Source organism: Oxyura jamaicensis, chromosome 1 (genome assembly GCF_011077185.1).
Source record: "Oxyura jamaicensis isolate SHBP4307 breed ruddy duck chromosome 1, BPBGC_Ojam_1.0, whole genome shotgun sequence".
NCBI classification, from domain to species: Eukaryota; Metazoa; Chordata; class Aves; order Anseriformes; family Anatidae; genus Oxyura; species Oxyura jamaicensis.
The window spans coordinates 62350673-62374415 of record NC_048893.1 but is presented as its reverse complement, the minus strand read 5'-3'; the positions used below and the strand labels follow the sequence as shown (position 1 = coordinate 62374415).

Here is a 23743-nt window from a genome sequence, read left to right as displayed (position 1 = left end):
CCCTGGGCAGCCCGTTCCAATGCCTCACAACCCTTTCAGTAAAGAAGCTCTTCTTAACATCTAACCTAAAACTCCCCTGGCGCAACTTTAGCCCATTCCCCCTCGTCCTGTCACCAGGCACGTGGGAGAACAGGCCAACCCCCACTTCTCTACAGCCTCCTTTAAGGTATCTGTAGAGAGCGATAAGGTCGCCCCTGAGCCTCCTCTCTCCAGGCTGAATAAGCCCAGCTCCTTCAGCCGCTCCTCGTAGGACTTGTTCTCCAGGCCCCTCACCAGCTTCGTCGCCCTTCTTTGGACCCGCTCAAGCACCTCGATGTCCTTCTTGTAGCGAGGGGCCCAAAACTGAACACAGTACTCGGTAGCGAGGGGCCCAAAACTGAACACAGTACTCGATTCAGGTTCATGAAAACTGCAAAGTATCCCATGTCCCATCAGGTTCCCATCAGGTTCTTTTTTTTTTTTTTTTCCTAATTACAGAAGATAATAATATACAGAATTACACTAATGGGAACGAATGCATTATCACACAATCAAAAACGTGCTCTATGCAAAGGCAAAAATTCCATATAGTCCCTGCATTGCTATCGAAATAGGAAAGGGGAAGGGGATGGGAATATGGAAAGGGAAAGCTGTCAGGTGATACGCTAAGTTCCTGAAAAATACTGGTGCTCTTTTTTTCTGGTTGCTGGCTTTCTTGCATATTATTAGACAGACACTGGACCAAATGCCACACTGTATAATAGAGCAGTGGTCTCATCTTCTAGTATTGACAATCAGGGTTGCAACATCAACTTTTAACAAACTGAGGAGCTGGTGAAAAAAATGACAGCAAGCTCTAACTGTCTCAGTTGGGAAAGACCAACAGTGTACTCTGCAACCCACTCGTTGCAGTAAGCAAGGCAAGTGAGCTGCCAGAAAAGTCATGTGGGTACTGCTGGGTTGCCTATTGCTTTCACCTGGTTGGCTTTCCAAATCAGAAATACTCCAGGCAGCAATGCTTTGGTTGATTTGTTGGTTGATATGAGCTTGTAAAAATCAGCTTCAGACATACAGCTACAACACAGCAGTCCAGCCAGGGCCACTGCTAGCAGAGCAGCGTAAAAGATGAGGAAAATAGAAATTGCTCCCCTAGGACAGGTCTGATCCTATAAGGCAGAGAGCAACCCCAGCTCTGCTGCTAAGTCAGTAGGGCTGGCAGCTCCTGGATGGATGGCCCCAGAGGTTGCAGTGTCCCTCCTGTTTCTCCATGTGAAAAGGCAGGAGCTAGTGCTCCGGGGTTCAAGTTCAGTGAGACAAACGGCTCACGGCTCAGAATAACTGGATGCACAAAGTTGTTCCCGATTTTAAAACAACTAAGTTGCATGTGGCAACTGCAGATACACAGCCTGCATAATTACATCTATATTTTAAAGAGAGGAAAACCTGCTGTGATTTGAGTCTTTCACTGATCCAGCTATTTATTTCGATGCCTCTCTTGAAAATTGTGGCCTTTGGAGCCGTATCCTGCCCACCTCTCCCAAGGTACACATTTCACATCTTTAGCTCCTTGAAGACAAGCATTCTCACCCTTCAGGATTAAAAAAAAAAAAAAATACAATTTGAAGTTTAAAGACAATAAATTGATCTATGAAATTTTTCAGGCTTAGGCAATATTACTTTTTTAAAGTTCTGATTTAAACAACTAAGCACTTGTAACCCTCAAATGAAAACTAAATACAAGAAATATTTCCTCCAAATACTACTGTATTGCTGAAGCCAATTAAAGAACACATTCAGCCAGGTTGACTTATATCATATCCCTCTCCCCTGAGGCATGGCTGCAGACAGAAGGGGAATTGTTCAAAATAACCCATCAGCCTCCAGAAGGCAAGGCCCAGCTGTATAATTAGCCATTGAGCAAAAGGCTTGTTCCTTGTTCCTTTCCATTTACAACATCTTTTACATAAATCTTTGGGTCCTTACTCAATTTTTATTGAAAACAAAACACTTGACATTTTGCTCAGGTAACTACCAAGCAACACTGAATTAGGACTTCAGGCTGTGACATATATACGTAAGCGTGAACAACCATAATATCCACAACTACTAATAAAAGGCTATTACTTGAAACAGAGGTAGAAAAGCACCTTCTAGCATAAGCCCAGCAACACAGGTTACCAAGTTCTTGCCATCTGATTCAGTACTTTTGTCTAAATAAAGCTGAATGACCACCTCCCAGTTGTAAACTGAATTTTATAGAAGAAATGGCAAGGCATAGGAAAAGCACTTTTCAAGACGTAACATAAGAAAACTGCCAAAGGCTGTTCTAAATAAAGAACACGACTCCTTATGAGAGCTATCACTATTAAGCTGCCACGTTCCTGAGGAAGGAAAAAAACATCATTTTAGTTCTGCCATAGTCAGAAATGCTCACAGAAGCCCTCCTCACCGCTCGTGTTGTTTTGAACCCAGAGAATTTAAAGAGAGCTCGTGTCTTAGTAACTGAGCCAAGAAATCAGCTCTCAAGATCCTTTGGCTAGGAAGTGTCCCTTTCATGTGTTCATGGTACCTGCCATCTCCCGTTAGCTGTGGGGTTTTTGCCTTCCAGCCTGGGCTAAGAGCAAAAAACACATACTGCAAAGCAAGGCATGAGTGATCTGAGCAAAGCAGGACACCCAGGGACTCCAACACAGGTTTATTCTAGAGAAATCATTTAATCTCCCCCCCCCCGCCAGTTTTCCTGTCTGAAAAAAAAAACAGGGGGCAACTATCAATTACCTACTTTGTAGGTCATATATTTGCAATGCCAATAGGGAGATGAAAAGCATTATACAAACTATATGCATACATGTTAATGCGGATTAATTTTCTCTGTGCAAACGTCTCCCTTTTTCTTCTTCATTGCCCCTCCTCTCATTATATCAGCAGTCTCATCTGGAGGAGGACAAGGAACTGCTGACAGCTGAAGTATTTTCCGCAGTTGTTCTTTTGAGATTCAGAAATGCAACCACTCAACACAGCCTTGTGTTCAGCTGACTGTTCCTTAATAGCTTTGCGCTTTCATGTGTTTCCTCATTTTCTGTTACATGAATTTAAAGCAATCTGATTTTCAAGTTAATTTGAAATGATGCAAGATCCATTAGCTGAGGGTATCATTTGCAAAATAACTCAGAGGGACAACTTTCACTCACTGTACTTCCAGGTATGCTCCCACCAGACAAAAGCAGGGCTAGTGATGTGAATAAAAGCAGTAGGATTTGACCCAAAAAGCTGTCAGTATAAAGCAGAGCACAGACACAGAGCCTACGTAGAAGGCTTGTAGTAAATGCAACAACCCTAGTTTTACACCAACAAGCAGCCCTTTTGTGATAATACTTACACAAATGGTTATTAGAATAAGCAAAGGCTTTGCAAAAGAAAACCTGTAAGTGCATTTTTCTAGGATTTTTGGAATCACACAAAGTACAGTGTAAACAGTGGAATAAAATTATTGTCTTAGTTATCACAAAGCAATCCAAAGTGAAATTTAGGACTATACTTTGCTGACAGCTCCACAAGGACAGCTCCCATTCAAGGTAACAGGAGCTGACCCCCTGCACCTGCAGGTAGAATTAGGCCTACTGACTTGTGACATTCAAGAATGACTGTTTACGCTCATGGCTGGAACAAGCTCCAAGGACACAGGCTTCCCAGAGAGGCTGTGGAGTCCCCATCCTTGGAAATACTCAAAAACTGTCTGGACATAGTCCTGAGCAACCCGCTCTAGGAGGCCCTGCTTGAGCAGGGGGTTGGAGCAGATGACCTCCAGAGGTCCCTTCAAACCCCAGCTATTCTCTGATTCTGTAAAACGGGCAACTGTCTGGTGCATCCTGGATAAATGTCCTCTAACTGCCACTGTAGCCACCGGTCTGGATACTGTGGGGATGTCAAAGTAACGCCTCAAAGCTGCCCTTGAGTAAAAGAAATGGGAAGACTAAATCAACACTTGTTAAGAGGCTGGAAACTGGAGGAAACCCTGGGGAAGATGCTGAGGGATGGAGAAGGGGCTGGATTTTCCTCATCCTCTTCCACAACTGCAAATCCTCCACTCATAGATGTGTCTGCATACAGGCAGAAGGTCATGTACATATTCCACAACTCAAGTCAGCAGCCTTTTAAGACAGCAATACTGTCATCTTTGTTTTCCCTGACCACCTCATGTAGACGGAAAGCTGAGCAATACCACAATAAAAATGACAGGTTAACTCTTCAGACACTGTCCTTAAGGTAGAGACATTGACAATTGATAATGTGAGTTGATAATGCTTTCAGAAAGACTGGTGGGGGATAATCCTAAAGAAACAACAACTCATCACTGTATTCAGCTGTTTCAAACCCATCAAAATCTGTGTTGAAAAAAAGAAATGAATTTGGCTAGCTTTACTTTGGACAAGCAATCTGCTGTCAAATGACTATAAAATCCCTCATACTATCATGCCAAACCTCAAAGGCAGAGAGCATACTGACTACCAAAATAATGTTTGAAGTACTGTAAAAGGGAAGAAATAATCTTGTCTGCTTTTAGAAAATGGGATGGTGGTCTCATTAGAAAGGAATTCAATTGCAATAGTTACCTCGGCATGTAAAGGACTCGCTCTGCCACCACAAATCCCACCCTGAAGAAGAGGTTGCTGGCTGGGATGAATGGGAAAACCAGGAACAACAAGCCAACCAAAACTTCTTTATGTTCCAGTTTCTGCAATAACACAAAATTAAACAAATATCAACTAAAAAAAAAATCCAATTTCATTCACCACTAAATTTCCCCTTTCCTTCTGAGATTCTTATTCACAAAAAGAAGCAACTCAAGTTAATGTTTGGTATGTTTTTCATTTGAAGAAATTATTTCAAGATACTGTTTTTCCGTATTTGCATACTGTTTGTGCATCTGCTATGTCCAGAAAGTGCAAAAACACTGATGACAGGATGTGCTATTCTCGGTACCTCTTCCAGTGTCAGTTGTATTGTATGCAGCTCTCCTGAGATGCCACAGATAGCACCTCAGAGGCACTCCATATTGGTAATAGTGTGAATGTATATATTACCATGTCCATCACAATACGGCCGTATGAAAATATACAAGTGCATATCACACACAGACTGTGGTGTGCAAGCATAAGTGTTTATAAATGAGGAAAGGCTGTTCAATCAGTCGCATTTTATGTACAGAAAACTAGCCCCAAATGGCACATTAATGTAGTCATTTCATCCCTTTCGAGACAATACGTAAACTTGCAATGGTACTTTCACACACAAGGTCTCATACAGAGTTGGAAATTTGAGGCTTACTATATATTAAAGCTAATGTCTTTCACTTAAGCTCAGTTAATGCCCTTCACTTGAGCTCACTTCAACGTAGCTCTTTGAGGAGAAATCTAATCGCCACATGCAGTTCCAAACAGCTGTGATTTGCATGGCTGCCACAAAAATCTCAGGATGCAGTTAACCACCAGCAGCCCCCATTCCCACCACAGGAAGAACAAAGCCTCCTTAGGCATGTTGAGCTTCGCTATTAGCTCCACCCCAAGATGTTGAATCATTTTGTGCTTTCTGTTGATCTCAAAGGATAAAATCAGGCTAACAGAAATGTAGTATTAGGTCTGTAAAATCATCCAGCCAGGCATCTGTGCTTTCCTGCCCTGCCTGTGATGCTGCTGTCTCATCAGTCACCACAGTGCCGTTCTGCATCCATTTAAAGAAGTCTCTCTCTCTCACATTTAGAAACAGATGCAAGCAGAATTGCTTAATGGTTGTAGGACTTTCTAATTGTTTTGGGCAATTTCTCAACTTCAGAGAGCAAATTGACTTGCAAAGCTTTAGCTGGGGGGGGCTAAATTTAGAAACACTGAATGAGATTTTTGAGTAGAGGAGCAGAGTCCAGTCAATGATGTGGGGCCAGGCAGTACAACCTGTCTTGCTTTTGCACTCCTAGAGACTGTGACACCAGTTACCACTGGCCTAATCCATGACTGAAATTCAGAAGTCCCAGTGTTAAAATCCTGTTCTGTGGAAAAGACAATGAACATTTTCTGTGGGCACAAAAATCAAGGGTACATTTTAGAAGGCTAATCTGGCACACAGCCACATATCAACCCACTACAACTACAGGACTGAATCATTTATACATACTAAGCACATTTACTGAGGACTTGATCTCTCTTTTCTACCTTTAGCCATCTGAAAGCTGGCCATTTAGACTGGACTTAATACCTAATCTACCACTTAAGTCAAAGAGAGGTGAAAAGCACACGTGGTGGGTGACTAAGCATCCTAAGGGACTACAGTGGTGCTACATCATACACCCCCTGCAGGGTCTTCATTGCCTCAGGTCCAGAGGAATGTGTTTATGTGGTTCAAATCACGTCTGCTCAGAGTGTGTAGTGCTATCAAGGTTGCCCAGAGGTGGACCATGGTGGTGCCTCAGTTGTCACACAAGCAAGAATGACAAGCAGTACTCTTGTATCTTCTCAAACACACCAGTGGTACATTACTTCTCACAACCACTCAGCAATATCCTTCGCACAGACTTTACTTACCAGTTTGCATTACCAGGTTCAGCCTGTTTGGTGAACGCTCTTTGAGAAAGAGATACCACTGCACAAACATGAATGGTACCAGAGATCATTTAGAAGGAGAGAAAAAAAAACAGATTGTCTTTCACCTAGATAAAAGTCAAGATTGAGACCGAATGATGTAGATATACTTGCCACAGAGAGAAAACTAAGTTGGAAGAATGTCTTAGGAAAACAATCACTTTCTGAGGACAACTTTTCAACCAGTACCAATTTTAAAAAGGTATCAGCAGTCCTGCACTGCAAAAGGGTTACACATTGAGCATTTGCCACCACGAAGGAAGGGGACCAACAGACTCTCCCCCTCAGCATTGGGCTCCCACCAAGTAGAGCGTTTGGAAACCCCTGAGTAAAAAAAGGGCCTTATGTTGCTTTAGAAGAGAATCTTTCTACCCCGAGTGTACTCCATGTTCACAAGAAAAGTGCAATGACTTCCCCTGGATTAAAGAAGAAACACAAGGCAGGGAGAGAAACAACTCATTTCTCCAGGGACCTTTATTAATACCCGCTTTAAACAGCACCACAATTACCTGCTTGTCGTCTACTTTTTCAGTGCATTTAAAACACAGTTACTACTGCCTTCCTGCAGTCACAGCAAAACCTAAAATACATTATTCCTAGAGCTGAAACTGATACCAATCCATAAAGCTGATGGCAGAGGTGCCCAGTAATGGTTATTTGGGCTTGTAATTATGATGGAATTGGACAGAAAAAAAGAATGGATTAAAAATTATTTCTCAACTCTGAATGCAGCAAATTATCAGTCCTAGCTCAAAAAAACTCTGGATATGTATTCCATTCCTCTCCTGCCTCTTGACACTACTTTCTCTTCCCACCTTGTCTGCCCTAATTTTGGTGCCCATGTGCTGCCATCACTACCCCACGAGTCTGGCAACAAAGACCCAGAGGCACAAGAATGTATGTTGGGCCAGAGGGTGTGCACGGCTAATGCAGAAAATGTTCCCCACGACACACTCTTGCTTTAAAATGAGCCAGCTATCAAATAGTTCCCCAGTTTGTTAAATCAATAACTGGGGAAGCAACCTCTAGTTAACGTCTCCGGGAAGGACACCGTGCTATTCAAGGCTGCAGCACTGCAGATAAGCAAAAGAAACTGAAAGCTGGAGAAAACCTGCACATCCAATGTGAGAAAGGAAAATGTGGGAATTGGCCAGACTGAAGGAGAAAACAGCATTGTGGGCCTTTTCTCCCTGCACAACAAGTCACAGCTCTGGACTAATGTCATTGAAGGCTGCCAGCTCAGTCCCTCCAGCAGGGCTCTGAGACTGGAAGCAGCACTGTGCAGCAGCCTCACGGAGAAGCAGAATCCTCTGTGGCGCCACTGCCTGCTGGAACAAGACGTATCTGGCAGCTGGCAGCACCCTTTTTAAAGCATTCAGTTCAGGCAGAGGCTTTTGTTAAGACCTGGTCCTTGAAGGCCTTTAAGTTTAAGGGCACTGGACTGAGCATTGTTTGGTTGCGTTTAAACTTTCCCATTTTAGGAACACAAGGTCAGTGTTTTTAAACCCTTCTGTGGAGCTGCTCTAGCCCCGTGTGTCAAAACGGTACCCCAGCCAAGAGAACAAAGAGGTTATTACTTGTTTTAGGGGGAAACGATACGTGTTGTCTTTGTTATTCTAAAACAAATGCACAAGACAAAAGAAATGAAACCCAAAGGTTCTGTGACTTCCATTCCCTTTACATCCCTTACCATCCCCACCCTACACGTTCCCCTCACTGCACCATGGCTAAAAGGCCCCAGCCAGGCTTTGGCTGGTTTTGTGCTATGCATGGTCTTGCTGGTGAGACATCCCACTGTGGCTCTCACCCCACAGCCACTCCAGATCTTGGTTTGGGTTTCTCTCCTCCACCCAGCCATTATCTTCTCCAAAACTTGTAAGCACCCTTTGTGCAGCTGACACCTTCACGCCCCGCTGCTGTGCCCTGCCTGGGAGGCCTGGCAGTAGGATCTTCCTTCAACACAAGCCATAGGAGATTGCCCTCCATGTTTTGTTGAAACAAAGACTACATGTAGCTTGTTACATTTTTCAAAATTATCTGGTTGGTGACTTACTGTTTAATTACTCTGGTCATCTGAGCCACTTATGAGACAGCTGAGCTAAAGGTGGCAGAGCCAACATATTCCCAGTGCCCAGAGCAGTAGTAAAAGCTTTTAAAGGGGTAAGCAATTCTGCTTGTCTTTTTTTTTTTCCTTAAAATAAAAATTCAGAGACTGAAATTACAGATCACTTCATTCATTTTACAGAGAGAAAACTCCTTCCACCTTAAAAATGGTTCTTTCTCTTGGAAATATTAGACTTTCCTTCCTACCTGTCACAAAGGTCTCTGGAAGAAAAAAAAAAAAAGAAAAAAAAAAGAAAAGGTGCATTTGAATTAATCTTAGAATGGATCCTTTTGTTAAAAACCAACCAACTTTAAAACAGAATAGCATTTCTTATATCAGATAGATTGTTGGGGGTTTTCAAATTCACATCCACCTTGAGTTACAATGAGGCTTTCATTATACTGTAACCAAAATTAATAAAGAAGAATTTTTAACCCTACTACTTTTCATGCACTTATCAAAGAACTAAAGAATTCATGCCTCCTCCCAGATGGAAGACAAAATGCCATCACACTATCTCAGACAAAACAGAAAAGAATCATTTCCAGGTCAAAAACCATCACCACAGCAATAAATCTCAAGAACTGCTTCCTTGGCGATTTGGAAGAAAAGGAAGAAAGTCTAGAGTTTACAACTGAAAGAGAGCTTCCACGGTATTACTCATAAGACATATTCCTGAGCTACAAATAAATATCTTTTTACTGTTATATTGCAAGTCTTCTGCAAGCCATAGCCCACTAAGTACAAGTACAGGATGTACACTGACTGCTTTGAAATATCTGTCATAAACTATGGACTTGCAAAAGCAATTCCCTCTCTTTCTCATTAAGAAGGCACGGACTGAGGTGCCAGACCCATCAACCCCTACAGTGTGATGGCGAGACTCATGTTCACGCTCCCTGGCACCTCCGAGAGCCGAGGCATCCAAGAGCAGAGCTGCAAGGACAGCCTTCCTCCTGGCTCAGGGAAGACAGCAGCTGGGCAAACAAGTCCAAGCAAATTCAGTTCTGTTATAACCTGAAGAGTTTCTAAAAGTGTTCACACGTGCTTGCCTGTTCAATTAGAAGGTGGAAATCAAATGGGTTTAATTTCTCCCTCTAACAGCTTATTTTGAGAGTGAGGCAAGCATCACCTCTCCGCCATTTAGACCCAACAGCTCCATGGAGCAAAGACTTCCTTCCTACCAGAAGCATAAATCACCCTCTGCCAGGGAGCTCTGGATGGTCCATCGCAGCCAGTGAGATGTTATGCTTGGAACAGCTGGCTGCAAGTGCAGAGAAGCTGGCATCCAGGAAAGCTGGTAGAGCACGGCTGTGTAACAGCAATAAACGTTACTGCACATTTTCAGATGCTTGCAGGCCTGGGTGGTAAGTACATTATCCATTAACAAGACAAAGATTCAAAGGAGCTCCAAGCCTATCTGCAGATCACAGACAGGATTATGATTCTTCAGAAGAATTATTCTCACTCCTAAAATCCATTTGTGCAAGTGCTTAGTGCAGACCGCACGCCAACTCAGTTCACCTACTCCTGTTGTATCTGTCACTCACGAAGCCACGAGCAGCTCGGCAATGTGACACCTTACCAGCCTGTTCAAGCCAGCGGTAGCATTTGACACGGCACAAGGTCAGGATCTACAGCATCTGCTCTTGCACTTCCACATATATGGTATTAAAGATAAAAGGGATTCTGCAGAAGCATGTCAAATTCACCATGCATTCACGCATAAGTGATAAAAAGCAAACTTTAGCTCATCAGGAAGCAACCCTAGGGATTCGCTCTGCCACAGGAAGAAGTGGCTGTTGATGGAAAGCAAAGCAGAAGCAAGCACTGGGTGCTCCCTAGTCCCACTGCCCTGATGCAGGCACAGACCGAGACGTGATGACAGAGCTGTACAATGCCCTGGGTCCCATCAGCATGGTTTTCTTTAGATCACCAGCAGAAATCAGGATGGGACACGTACATCTATCTTCTGTGGCCAAACAGGAGGGCACTGGGGAGCTGTGACTGCTTCACTCTGCTGCCTGAGCAAACGGTGCCAAAAGTCAGGTGTCAACAGATGGTCTGAAAAATGCAAACATTTGGCACAGCAAAGGTAACTGCCCAGTTTCAAAACTGGCTCTGACTCTGGGCTTAATCAGCTTGCTCCTACAAAAAGGAGACACAAATTCTGTAATCACCACAATTTATCAGGACTTTTATTCTTTCACCTCATCCAAAAAATTAAAATTAAAAAGATAAGTAAATCAGTATCTTCTGTAGGGCCAGCTGCTTGGATGCCAGGCTTCGCAAGTCACCGTCTTCTGAAAATAACTCAGTTTTCCTTGGTGACCATCTAGTTCTGATAAAATCACCCACAGTTACTACTGACTAGAATTAAACAAATTTTATACTTCACTGATAGTCCGAAGCCGTGAAGGTTTCCAATGCTGTTTTGACCACCACTGCTAACTATTAACCATCTGACATCCCTTTTCTAATATTTGGCAGCAGCAGCAAAAACTACTTTCCAGTTCAGCAGCAGGAGTATCTGTTCAGGAGCTGGTACGCAGGCAAACAGAAACCAGTCAGAAACAGATTCAAAACCTCTGGAAGCATCCCTGGCTCCCTCATCAGGGATTATCTGAAAGAAATCCTTGGCAGATATATCTTGGACTATCCTGGTGAGATCAGTCACTTCCTGTTTTCAGAAAGAAGCAAGTTCTGGTCTCTACCACTAGGTAAAACAGAGCTTATTTTTCAGAAATGTTGAAAGTACCAAAAAAATCCATTTTCATCCGTGGAAACAGTAGATGTTCAGCAGCTCTGAAAATCAGGCTCTCAGTTATGGAATAAAAGCAGAAAGTAGTCCTTTTCCAATCCCATTACCCACAGCAGGGCACAGAATTATATTCTATTAATATTTCATCTTTGATTTCTGTATCCTAACATAAAATTTTGATATTAGCTATTTTATTTTCCCCTGTACACCTCAGCTACCCATGCATTCAGCTGTGTGTTTACAGTATTTCTAACCCAGCCTTCTAAAATTCCCTGAAGAAATAGGCTCTTTTTCCCAGCCCCTAATCTCTGCAGCTCCTAATACCACATCACGAGCCGATCTGAACAGGATACAGGAGCACACGCATCCTTAAAACAGAAGTGGAACATTCCAAAAGGAAATACGAAAGTCAATCAATTGCTCCAGGAATTAGAAAAAATGCTTTTGACCTTGTGGTTGTTGTTTCCTCTTCCTTTTTATTCTGTGACTGCAGATTGCTTTACTATATTAATAAAAAAAGCTACAATTTAAACACATGCACACTGCTTGCAGCATGTACAAGCCTAATCTTCGGAAAAGAAACTGTTAGTGACGGATTTGTCTTTAAAGAGGTAACACTGAACAAGAGGATCCTATTAAAATCGCACAAGAGTTTGGCTCCCTAATGCTTAGCTCAGACAGCTAAGAGCAGCGAGCATCATTATCACCCCACCTATGAATTTCTAGGTCCTCATTCTACCTACCCTTTCCTTCTCACCCCTGCTATTGTGCCTCTCCAAAACCATTCAGCTCTAAGTGGGCCTTGAAATACTAACTCAAACCAGAAGAAGAACACACATGGTAGCAAACAAAAAGACTATCTTTGAAAATACAGCAATTCAGTGCTGATAAACTGAGCACGGCAGAAGTAACTACCCCTATGAAAGGCACTTGCCTAGTGCGACAGATCCCTGCAGGAGTTAAGAGCCCATTTGGTGAGATGCTGAATGTCTTCATGGGGAGAAAAATCAGAGCTGCTTCAGCTATGGCTGTATTTACTCAGAGTACCCCACTCCAAACCTTTTATTTCAACCGTCTACCAAGAAGAAAAATCTGACACGAAAGGTATTTTGGCAGTTCCCGTGTTTGCTTTTTTAATGCAGGGCAGCAATCGCATACAAACAGGCTGAGGAAGCTTCTTCTTTGGCTTGAGTTCGTTGGCTGGCACTGTGAGCACCCCAGGAAGGCTTTTGTGTGTCTGCAGCCCCACCGGGGATCCCCAGCTGATCCACTCGCAGCATCCGATGGAGCAGGAAGGCAGCCAGCGAGGCAAGCAGAGCTCCTCCAAGGGGCTCCCCCCTTCCTGAAGCTCTCACCAAACAGAGTCTTCCTGGCTTATTACTCTCTCCCCGAAGCAAACATTAACAACAGAAGCAGCGCAGAAAAACCTCACTGCTAAGGATTAAGAACATCAGTCCTGACCTTCTGTATGTGGAAGGAATTCAAGTGGGCCCTCAGGAAAATGAAAGCAGGATTTATTTTAAATGGACCTTTTATGGAAATGACTGTGGTTTCCAGCTCGTCAGATATACTCAGTCGATAAATAGCCTTATTCACCTTGCAGTGTCTTTGAAGCAGGTATTGTTCTGCGAGTGTTGTGGCATATGAATTTTGCAAGGCATAGTTTCTGACTGTGCCGTTACTTCTGCAGAATATTATAAAAGGCTACTGTTCCCCAGAAAGGTCCATAAGCTGTGATTTATTAATGAAATGCCAAACCTGGGAAACCAGGCAAAGGTCTCGGGAGTGCAGGGTAAAGTAAATAGCATGAGAGAATACACATAATGAGCGCTAGCAAAAACAACAGAAACATGCACACAAATGTGTTCCCCTCCTTGACTTTATTAAACATAGACAGCTAAGAAATACACTCTGTAAGAGACTCAGGAATATGCTTAGATGATATTCATACATATAAAGCACCGGATAAATGACAATATGATGCCAATTATGGCAAGAATTAAAGTCATAATAATTTGGTATAAAATGCTTCGTCTTGGCTAAGAAGCACTATGCAGAGAAACGTAAAGAGGCAGCATTACCTCAAAATTAAAATTATCTCTGAAGTAAAAAATAACCAACTGTAGCATATAAAAGAACAGAAAAATATTATATATTTGTATCAGTTGCATGCAATGACTATAAACTGAAAATCCTAACTTCCTGTGCCATATGTAGCACTGTCATATACAGCAGCAAAGCACTTTCTTTAAAAAGATACGTCCTAGGGGATGCTAGAGATTATTTTTTATTATTGATTTGAAACATAAGCAGCACTCCCTCCTCAGATGTGAACAAACTGTTGCACAGCACCGTGTGTTCCTGCTGAGCTAGGGGAAGGTGCTGTGAGCCACCACAAGCTACCTCAGGAGCACCGGCCAAGTGCAAGACAAGCCCCCGTCTGTATGAGGCACAGTAAATTCCCCGAGACTGGTCAGGTACATTAGCCACAATTTCGAGTTTCATTTCCAGATGACCTTGCTGTGAATTAACCTGTCATAAACACCCGAGTGTTCCCACCACCAGCCCTCCCGTGATGGTCCAGGGCTGGGGCTGTTCTACCAGGAGTTCTGGTTCTGTACCTAAATGCAATCAGATCCATCAGGTGCTCTGCACATACACACACAGCCACAGTGACAGGACAAGCTGCGTTTTAATCACACTGCTAATTAAGCAGTGACCTAAAAATGCCATGTGGAGTGGCATTTCAAACATCTGAAGGGTTTCCCTTTCACACTCACTGAATTATTATGACATGTCAAAGAAATAATTGTTATCCTGACAATATGCCAAGAAGTGTCCTCTCGAGTTCACCAAGTGCTTACTGCTTCTGCCAGCGCAGAAAGGCAATGCTATGGGCCCTCGGGTATGTTAGTGGCCATAGGTACAGCCATGACTATTTTACTGCTGGGACTTTGTGATAAATGTTTTTTAATTTAAGGAGTTGCAGTTGTTTCCTCATTCAGATCCAGGGATAGAAAACATCACTACAAAAACACTTTTTAACATTTGAGATTTCATCTTTTCTCTTTGATATTTTCTCTACTAGATATTTGAAGTACATGGCAATGTATGATGCGTAATTTTTATAAATATCTCAAATATAAACAAAATCGCTTGGCTTAATCCGTACAAAGGAAGGTTAGAAAAACACATGTTCAGGAAATGGAAAGGAACCTGGAAAATTTAGTTAGATCCCAAAAAAAAATACCTTGACCCTGGCTTCCACCCCACTCCAAGAAAAAAGACTGGTAGTTACTTGCTTAGCCTTATCAACTTTGGGAGTGTACTGCTCCTTCCTGTATCTGACGGCTGAAACACTAGTTCATGGCACTTGGCTGCCCCGTAAGATCAGAGGTGTGTGTTTGCACAACGCCTTCAGAAAGATAGACTGCCTTTGGGGTGGTCATGTGTGGGGCCAGGAGGTGATGATCCTTGTGGGTCCCTTGGATATATTCTATCATTCTCAGAATATTCTAGGACTCTGTGGCAGATTATTTCTTTGGCCTTGTAATTGGCTTCCTGGGAAACTAGAGCAAGTTGGTGGGTTCAGCCATTTCACTGACAGCTTTGTAATCAACCTAGTCACAAAGGGGAAAAACACACCGAGTCCATTCCTTGTGGCTGAGGCTGGCTTTGAAAATGAACAATAATCAAAACTCGTCTTTGTTTTCCAACTATTATTATTTCTCTGGGATGCAAGCCTTTGCTACAGTGTCCCCTGCCCTCATCATATCCCCACTATGCTACTCGAAGCCCAGCCAGACTGGAGAGGAAGTTCACAACAAAGAACTGAGCAGAACCTGAGGATTTCAAAATCCACTGATGACTCTTGGCGCCTTGGCTAAAACAGAAAGACCAATTTGCAGAGAATGCTGGGCATCTGCATGGCAAAAAATCAAGTCTCAAAAGGTTTCAGAGATGCTTAACAACGGACTGCAACTTTTCCACATTAGTCACTATGAAAAAATCTTGGCCAGAGATGACAGCGAGGTCCTTTACTCCCACAGCGGAGACTGTGGGAAGCGTGACAAGGAACAGGCCTTTTCTTTACTCCTGTCAGGTCTCCTGAAGACAGTCATTAATTGTCGCCTGTGATAGGAATGAGAGGATGGTTGTGCATTTAAACTTGATGCAAAGCAACAAGTCTTCCTTGGGAGCTGCTCACAGGGAAGCTCTTTCCACCCTCTTTGGCCAACAAGCACGAGGGATTAGCACTATGCACATGAAACAACACCGTGAATAAAAATTATATTCAAGGAATTAATAAAGCAATTTTTAAAGCAACTTCCTCATTACGTAAGGAGATCAATAGTGAAAACACAGAAGGAAGAGGAGCTAGGTTTCTCACTCCAAACAATAACAAACTGGATAGCTCCCTTCCGTTTCTGCATTTTTTTTTTCAACATAAAAGCTCTGTCCAATCTAGTAACAGACATGCTTCAAGCAAAGCACTTACGGGTAGGAATCTTGAACTGTTTCTTCCCCTTCTGAGGTATAACAACATTCACGAAATGAAATGGAACAAGAAAGCTTCATGCCTTAGATGTCCTTTATCAGCATCACACATACATGCCAAAAGGGTTATTACCCTAATCACAAAAGTCAACAACAAATTAGCCCTGTTTAAAATTCAATGGCAACACAGGCAGAAATCCAATACATGCATTCTCTAATTACATTCCATGTAATATATTCTGCGAGTCTCCTGTGAGCTTGTTTTGTGGATACACGCACCATCTCTTGCTACTGGAAATCAATTCAGTGTTCATAGCACAAGACTCTTCAGTTCTGCCAAAAATACTTCTATCATTTCCATCCTCCATGCCACAGAAAGAAAGTATTAGTGCCAATGAGAAAGAATGAGGTTTTGTCCTTTCTTACCCATGCACACCTACACACTCAAAGAAAAGGCACAGAAACTATTCACCTGTTCACTGTAAAACCATTCCTTAGAAAATTGCAAGCTATTACTTCCAGGTTAGACTTTTCAATGAAAAAGGAGAGAAAATGGCTGCTAAGACAGTTCAATGTGTTTGCTTCAAACAGAAAGCAGGACTTCTTACAGTTTATGAAATGTGAAAACTAAGTGATGCTACCTACAACTACAACACAGTGAGAAGTAGTGTCAGGGGCTTGAGAGAAGGATACTCTTTCTTGGGGGTATCAATGTCGTATTAAAAGCCACTGCTATTGCATTTTGAAAGAAGCTTTCTTAAGAGCCTAATATAATGAATTGTGCCTGCAGTTGAAGTGTCCTGAACTTCCCTCTTGTCTCTGTGGAAGACATTCCTGAGAGTATCCAAAGCCAACAGGGTATTTTTTTTTTCCAGGAGAAGTGTCTGTTCCTGCTCTGTACATCATAATCAACTTCATACCACCTAATGGCAATATCCTAATCGGATTGTTTTGCATGTTGCTAAAAATAAAACAGAAAATAGCTTCAGAAAATTAGATTTTCTGAAAATCGGAGTATTTCAGCTACTTCTAATTATACCTAAGGCTGGGAGAAGCATGTCTAAGTTGACCTTCAGGAACCATTACCAGGGTCCATGCTCACAGTGGGTTCGCTGGGAAGTTGAGACTGATGAAAGCACTTTTTGAGAATATGTGATTATTCTAGTTTTACTTGCGTTAGACATGAAAGTGGATCACTTTGGATTGAATACATTCCATGTTTGGGGTTTTCAAGAGCAAACATAAGGGAATCTACACAATGAATTCCAAGGCATCCAACAAGTGAATGTCTGGAGAGTGAAATTCACTTTGCTTAAAGCAACATTAGCGGTGGTTAAAACAGTGAACTTTTCTTCACAAAAAAAAAAAAAAAAAATAGAAGTTTCAAATCAAACAGTGGCATTCTTAAATCCAGACTGAATTATTTTGCCTTAAAACAAAAAGGAGTAAAAAACAACAACAACAAAAAGTGATGAAATCTAGATACTTAATGCACAAAGTGTTTTTGAAATACTTTCTTTTCCATTTTCACAGAAGACACACAATTTAGTTACCCAAAGGAATTCTTCTGGATTATCATTTTACCCACATTAATGTAACACAAAATGTCTTTGGATAATCCTGAAAGATTTTTTCTCAGCAAACCAATGACATTAATTTTGTACACAGTACCAATTCAGACAACAGGAGACAAAAAGAAACTGAAACTTCAAAGAATGTGGAATAAGGTTTTTCAGAAGTGTTCAGTACTGGGGTAATGAGAATTTTATCATTAGCTTCCCCAGGAACAGGATTAGGTCTAATACAAACACTTCTGGGTATCTCTAACAGTAAGTAATGAAAGCAGGAGGAATATAAGATGATACACAACCTGCAGGTAGAACTAGTGAATACCTAACAGGGTATTTTCCCCTATTTCCCATACAGCACCTGTCGATGTATAATTTAAATTAATGACACTGCAGCCTCTAACTGTTTGGTTCATTTTCTGCCAGGAGCACAGAGAAGACTAGTAGGGTAGACCGAAGCACATATATGGCCTGCATGGCTTAGCGTTAACAGGGGTGTTAAAAACCTGTCACTTCTCTACTGCGTCTTTGAGTGAGTTGTACATTTACGTTTAAGGAGGAGAAATTTTGTACTATTTCAAAAATCATTACATACACCTTTCCTAAAGAAACTTCCACAACATAACTGCACAAGGAATATTTTGCTACTCCCTATAACCTACAAAGACGCCCTTCCATGTCAGTCCATATCTGTTCTCTTGCCCCTCACAAGCCTGGTATACCCCCGCTTTCATTTCTGCAATAACAGCGGATCTGAAATGCTGAAACGTGAAGCTTGGATCACCAACTAGATCATTTATGCTAAATAACATTTTCCAGATCATTTCAAACTTTCCGCATTCCCTTACTTCTCATCAAGATGCATCCAACATTTAGGTTTTACAAGCACAGTAAAGGTACAGCTACAATAATTGATTTCATTTTCAAAGGACTCTGCAGATGACAGTCCCCAGTCCCGTTTGAGTCAAGTGGCAAAGAGCCTACTGTCTATGGGGAAGGCTGAGACTACTCTCACCAACTTCAGAAGGTTTGGATCATTAACAGTAATCAAAGGCAGGACTCTGGGCCAAGTTTTGCCCTCAAATCAAACTAATTAGAGACTGAGATATTCAGCTACAGGGACAGTTTCATCTGTTAAACTCGCCTGCTTTAGTTATGTAGTGGTGTGTTTTTTCATCTCAGTCCAATTTATTTGGGAGGAAAATCTGTGCTTAGTGACCACTTCATCTAAAGATTAGGAAACAAAATGTTGAATACAACATTTAAACAAAATGTTGTATTGCATCTTTTTCTGTGTTACCTTGAACGCAGCGATGCAGTGTAGGCTGAGTAACACCAGCACCACGACCAGCAAGACCGTGGCCAAATTCCTCACATCCCAGACAGACTCAACCAGAGGGATACTGCCGACCTGCCAGTCATAGCACAGGGTAATCGGTGCCAGCAGAAGCCACGCATTGAAGGCCAGAAGGTAGGAGTAAGTTAGAAACCTGCAAAAGAAAACAGGTAATGTAATACAGGGCATGGCTGCCAACACCATGAAACATTTTCCTTATACCAAAACAAAGCTGAGTTCACACAGATTGAGACTTTGGCATTTACCACTTACTAGACAGAAGGAGGAAAAAAATAGCTATGCATACACAGGCAACCTTATACCCCTCTGTCAATAAAGACATGCTAATGTGGTGAGGGACTGGGGTGATTGGAAGGTGGGCACAAATTCAACAGGCCATTTAAAGAAATAGCATAAGATCAATAATATTTGTGTGTTTTCCATGCATCAGCCTTCAGAAAACTGAACATAGCTTCATATTGCACTCAAATGTTGTACTTTGTATTGACTGGCTACCAGCTTCACCTACAAAGGAATAATAACTAAGCAGGTAGATAGGTGTACCCATCTGTTGCACAGCACATTGCATCACTCCTGCAATTCCAAATATCCTTCCACCTGGGCTTAACTTCCAATTTAGGATTCCACCTTTGTGCACAATATTGAGCATTTAAAGTCAGACCTCTTTCTCTCTTTGCATCCTGGAACAGAGAGAAAAGAGAGAGCAAAGGAGGCAGAGGGTGTTTATCCCCCCATCCCATTAGAGTTTATCAGGACTGGTGAAAACCACAAAACTGAGGGAGAAGTAGGGAGCCGTTTAAATTGCTGTAATCTTCATTAATTGGTATTCTCTATAGAGAGGAAAATAATGGAGAATGGAAATGGGGAACAACACTGCCCTATGGGAAGTATGCAGGGCTTTCAGAGGTCTGAGCAAGGACAGCATGGGTGCGACCTGGTTAAAGAAAAAATAAATAAATAAAACATCCCCTCTCCCCCCAAGCGTTTTTCTTTTTGGCACCTACTTGCCCAAAAAAGCCTCTCCCTGAAACCACATTTACAGAAGTTCAAATACATTTGAGGCTGGAGATTATCCCAGCAATCATGAAGTCTACCGAGCAGAACTTTGAATAGACAAGAGCCTTTGAATACACAAACCCTTCCTTCATTTGAAAAGGGAAAAGTCCACATTGTACACAGTACAAAAAAGGGCACGTACTAAAAAAAAAAGGAAAAACAAAAGAAAGATAGAATATTTTATCCTGCATAGGATTTCTTCCATCTGAGCTGCCTGCTTTAGCTGTTGTTATCACACCCAGTTGCCATGGTACCTTAGCAAGTTTATTAAAATGATAACAAAGGATCCCCAAGAGATGTAGAGCCAGAGAATTGCTTCACTTGCCACTTCGAAACCTGCCCCTCTGGGGTCAAAACACAGCCTTTGCAACAACAGTTACAGCATTATAATATATTTGTGGCAGGAGAGGTAAGATATTGAGGCTAAATGTGACTTCAGGCGGGCAGGATGGAATTTCCCTGATGTGTGCTGGGCCAAGACCTGGGGATGAAACAGGCCTACATTTTCATGAAAACATTTTCGAATAACCACAAACAGTTAGGGTATCAGTTTTCTTCTCATCCGAAAAACCAAACATCTCCAGCTGCACAGCAACTCAAAAGCTGGGAAAGTTAAATGGCTGGAATAATGTTTCATTGTAAACAGTGGAAAAGGCACATTCCCATTTCCCCCCAAATCATTCTCAATTCACAATTCTGATGGAAAACGATGCATTCCCATATCTTTAAGGATTTCAACCACTTGGCACATTTCCATTCCGCCATTTTCCTCCCTGAAGTAGTAAACAGGGAAAAAAGTGAGACAAAATGCATTTTCAAACTTAACAGCAACAGTGATTAAAAGGCCAATTTCTATTTAAGAAAGCTTCCCTCCAAAAAAAAGCAATGTAATTCTACCCAAATTCTTCAAATTTTGGTTGTTCACTATTTCTGAAGAAACAAATTTGTCTTTTTTTAATTAGCAAGCCAATCTCTTCTGGCCTGCATTACTGAGAAACCCAGCAACACAAAACCTGGTGCAGCTTGCTCACACCGGGGTGCTCACAGTGAAGTTACACGCGGTGCTCCCACACCTCTGCTCAGCTGGAAAACAGCAGAGCTGTGCATCGCTCTTAATACAGCGACAGCTCGGAAAAGGTTGCCAGTATCTATTTACAGATACTTATAAACCAAACCGAGATCCATTCCTAGCTTTAAACTAAAATGCATATCCATTTATACCAATCTGAATAATGTCATGGCATGTAATATTGTTACAAGTGTGTATTTTAGGACTTCCGGAAGCATTGAGTTAGGTTTATACTTAGAAGTTTTTGGAATAATTGTCCTTTTAAGCCCTGCATGTTACCATTCTCAATAAGCATCAAAACATCCACGGAAGTTGTTTAACAAACCACAAAACACTGCAAACCTGCTGCTGCTTACTCAGACCAGGCTTTTAGACAGAGAGGTGGAATGAAAACAGCCAGACCCGGAGGGCAGCAGGCAGCGGTGGGAAGTCGACTTGGAGGCCAGTAATGAGCTGAGTACCCCAGGGGTCAGTACTGGCTCCAGTCTTAACATCTTCATTAACGATCTGGACAATGCAGCAGAGCACACCCTCATTAAATTCGCTGCTGACACAAAACTGAGGGGACTGGCTGACTCACCAGAGAGCCGTGCAGACATCCAGAGGGACCCTGACAGGCTGGAGAGGTGGGCTGGCCAGGATCTCATCAAGTCCAAGAGCCCTGCCTCTGGGGAGGAACAGCCCCAGGCACCAGGACGTGCTGGGGCTGCCCAGCTGGAGAGCTGGTTGGCAGAAAAGGGCCTGGGGGTCCTGGTGGGCACCAACTGAACATGAGCTGGCAACGTGCTGTTGCTGCTAAGAAAGCTAATGCTATTCTTGGCTGCAGTAGGTAAAGTACTGGCAACAGGTCAAGAGAGGTGACCCTTCCTCTCTGCTCAACATTGGTGAAGCTGCACTTGGGGTGCTACGTCCAGTTCTGAGCCCCCCAATAAGAGAAACACGGACGTACTGGAAAGAATACAGTGAAGGGCCACCAAGATGATCAAGGGACAGGAGCACCTCTCCTGTGAGATGCTCAGTCTGTTTGGCCTGGAGAAGAGCAGGCTCGGGGGAACCTCACTAATGTCTACAAATAGCTGAAGAGAAAGTGTACAGAAGATGGAGCCAGGCTCTTTTAAGTGGTCCCCAGTGCCAGGACAAGAGGCAAGGGCACAAACTGGAACATAGGAGGCTCAGTCTGCACACCAGGCAGCCCTTCTGTGCTGTGTGGGTTGCCCAGAGAGGCTGTGGAGTCTCCCTCTGTGGAGACCTTCAAAAGCCACCTGGAGGTGGTCCTGGGCAACCTGCTCTGGGTGGCCCTGCTTGAGCAGCGGCTTGGACCAGATGGACCCTGAGGTCCCTTCTGACCGCAACCATTCTGTGATTCTAGGCAGGAAGAAAAAATAAGATATTTTGGATCCGTGCAAGCTGCAGCATTTCAGCTAAAGACAGACTAGACACTTTTCTGCATCTTCCCTGATAAGACAGGAGCTGATAAATCGTAGTGCAGCACAGAAGAAATAAGCAGTTTGCTGCCATAACAAATGGAGTCAGTTTAACAAATTTTAAAAGGAATTCAGGGTAGCCAGATTAGCACATGTTAGAGCATTTCTGATGGAAGGTTAGGTCACACTGCTGTGGGAGATGAGAGGACAGACTCTGAGACGTGCGCTGACCAGGAGAGGTTTATAAACAAGTCTCCTTTTCTCTGTGCTTACAGGGTTTTCATCTTCTTCAAAAGCCATGTGCACAGCTCACTGCCAGAGGCAGCTCCCAAAGGAGATGGACAACTGCTCTGTTCCATTACGGCAATAATTAGCATCCTAAATACACTCTGTCAAATAGTGTCAATACACTATTTCAAAGCCTGTGACGGTCACTACTGCCTATGCACAGTCAACTGGTTCACATCTCCAGCAGTTGTACTAGAGAATCCTTGGCCAGGTCTCTCATTGCCAAGCCTGAACACTCTCCCTGAACTTGCACATGCCAAAAGCAGACACAGAAAGCAAGTCCCAGTAGGATGCTGCCTGACTTTAGCAGGACTTTTTAAGCTGCAAGAAAGCCTCAAGTGAGCTCTGATCCAAGTAAAAGTTTGGATATGCTTTCAGCTTTGGCAAACTGTCCTAGAATGAGATTGATGGCTGTACAAAATAAAGCAGTAGAAACTATCGCTATTCTAGGTCCTAGAAACAGAAAAATAACAAGATGCTAATGATAGATAGTGACAACTCCGTGCTACTCTTACTTATGGATCTCAAAAGCACGTGATAGGTTTCCATATCCATGTGGCTCTCATATCATGACACTAAGGAGAAAGCTAGATGCATGAGAAATGTTCGAAGAACATTCTCTCCAAAGCTGACATGGCAAGGAGATAATTTGCAAATTCTGAATACTTGAAGACTCATGGAACAATTCCAGGAGCTAATTATGTTTCAGAGGCCTACCTGCAAATGGCAACAAAAGTATTTTCTTTTAATTAGTTGACTAAGTGAATTACATTTTAAATTAATGATCTTCTCTATTGCTGTTCATGTCTCTTGGAATTCCGGGGGAGAAAAATCCCTGCCTATAACATCTCCCTCTCATCAGCTAATCTCAGACAAGGCAGAGTATTACTAGTGATGTGATTGGAAGAATCTGCCTCTTAATTGGCAACCAGTTTTCCCCCAGGCTGGTTAACAACATTTGCATTACAGCAGAGTCATTTTTTATTTGCAAATTGAACATGGAAATCC

General features: G+C 42.6%; 1 protein-coding gene across 1 annotated transcript in view; it reads right to left on the bottom strand.

Moving 5' to 3' along the window:
• Window positions 1-23743, bottom strand: part of TMTC1 (transmembrane O-mannosyltransferase targeting cadherins 1) — a 147609-nt gene that overhangs the window by 59518 nt on the left and 64348 nt on the right. Inside the window, exons 8-9 of the mRNA XM_035345237.1 lie at window positions 18842-19031; window positions 4593-4714 (exon numbers count right to left, since the gene is read on the bottom strand). Of these exons, the coding sequence (XP_035201128.1) occupies window positions 4593-4714; window positions 18842-19031 (312 nt within the window). The remainder of the gene's footprint in view (window positions 1-4592; window positions 4715-18841; window positions 19032-23743) is intronic.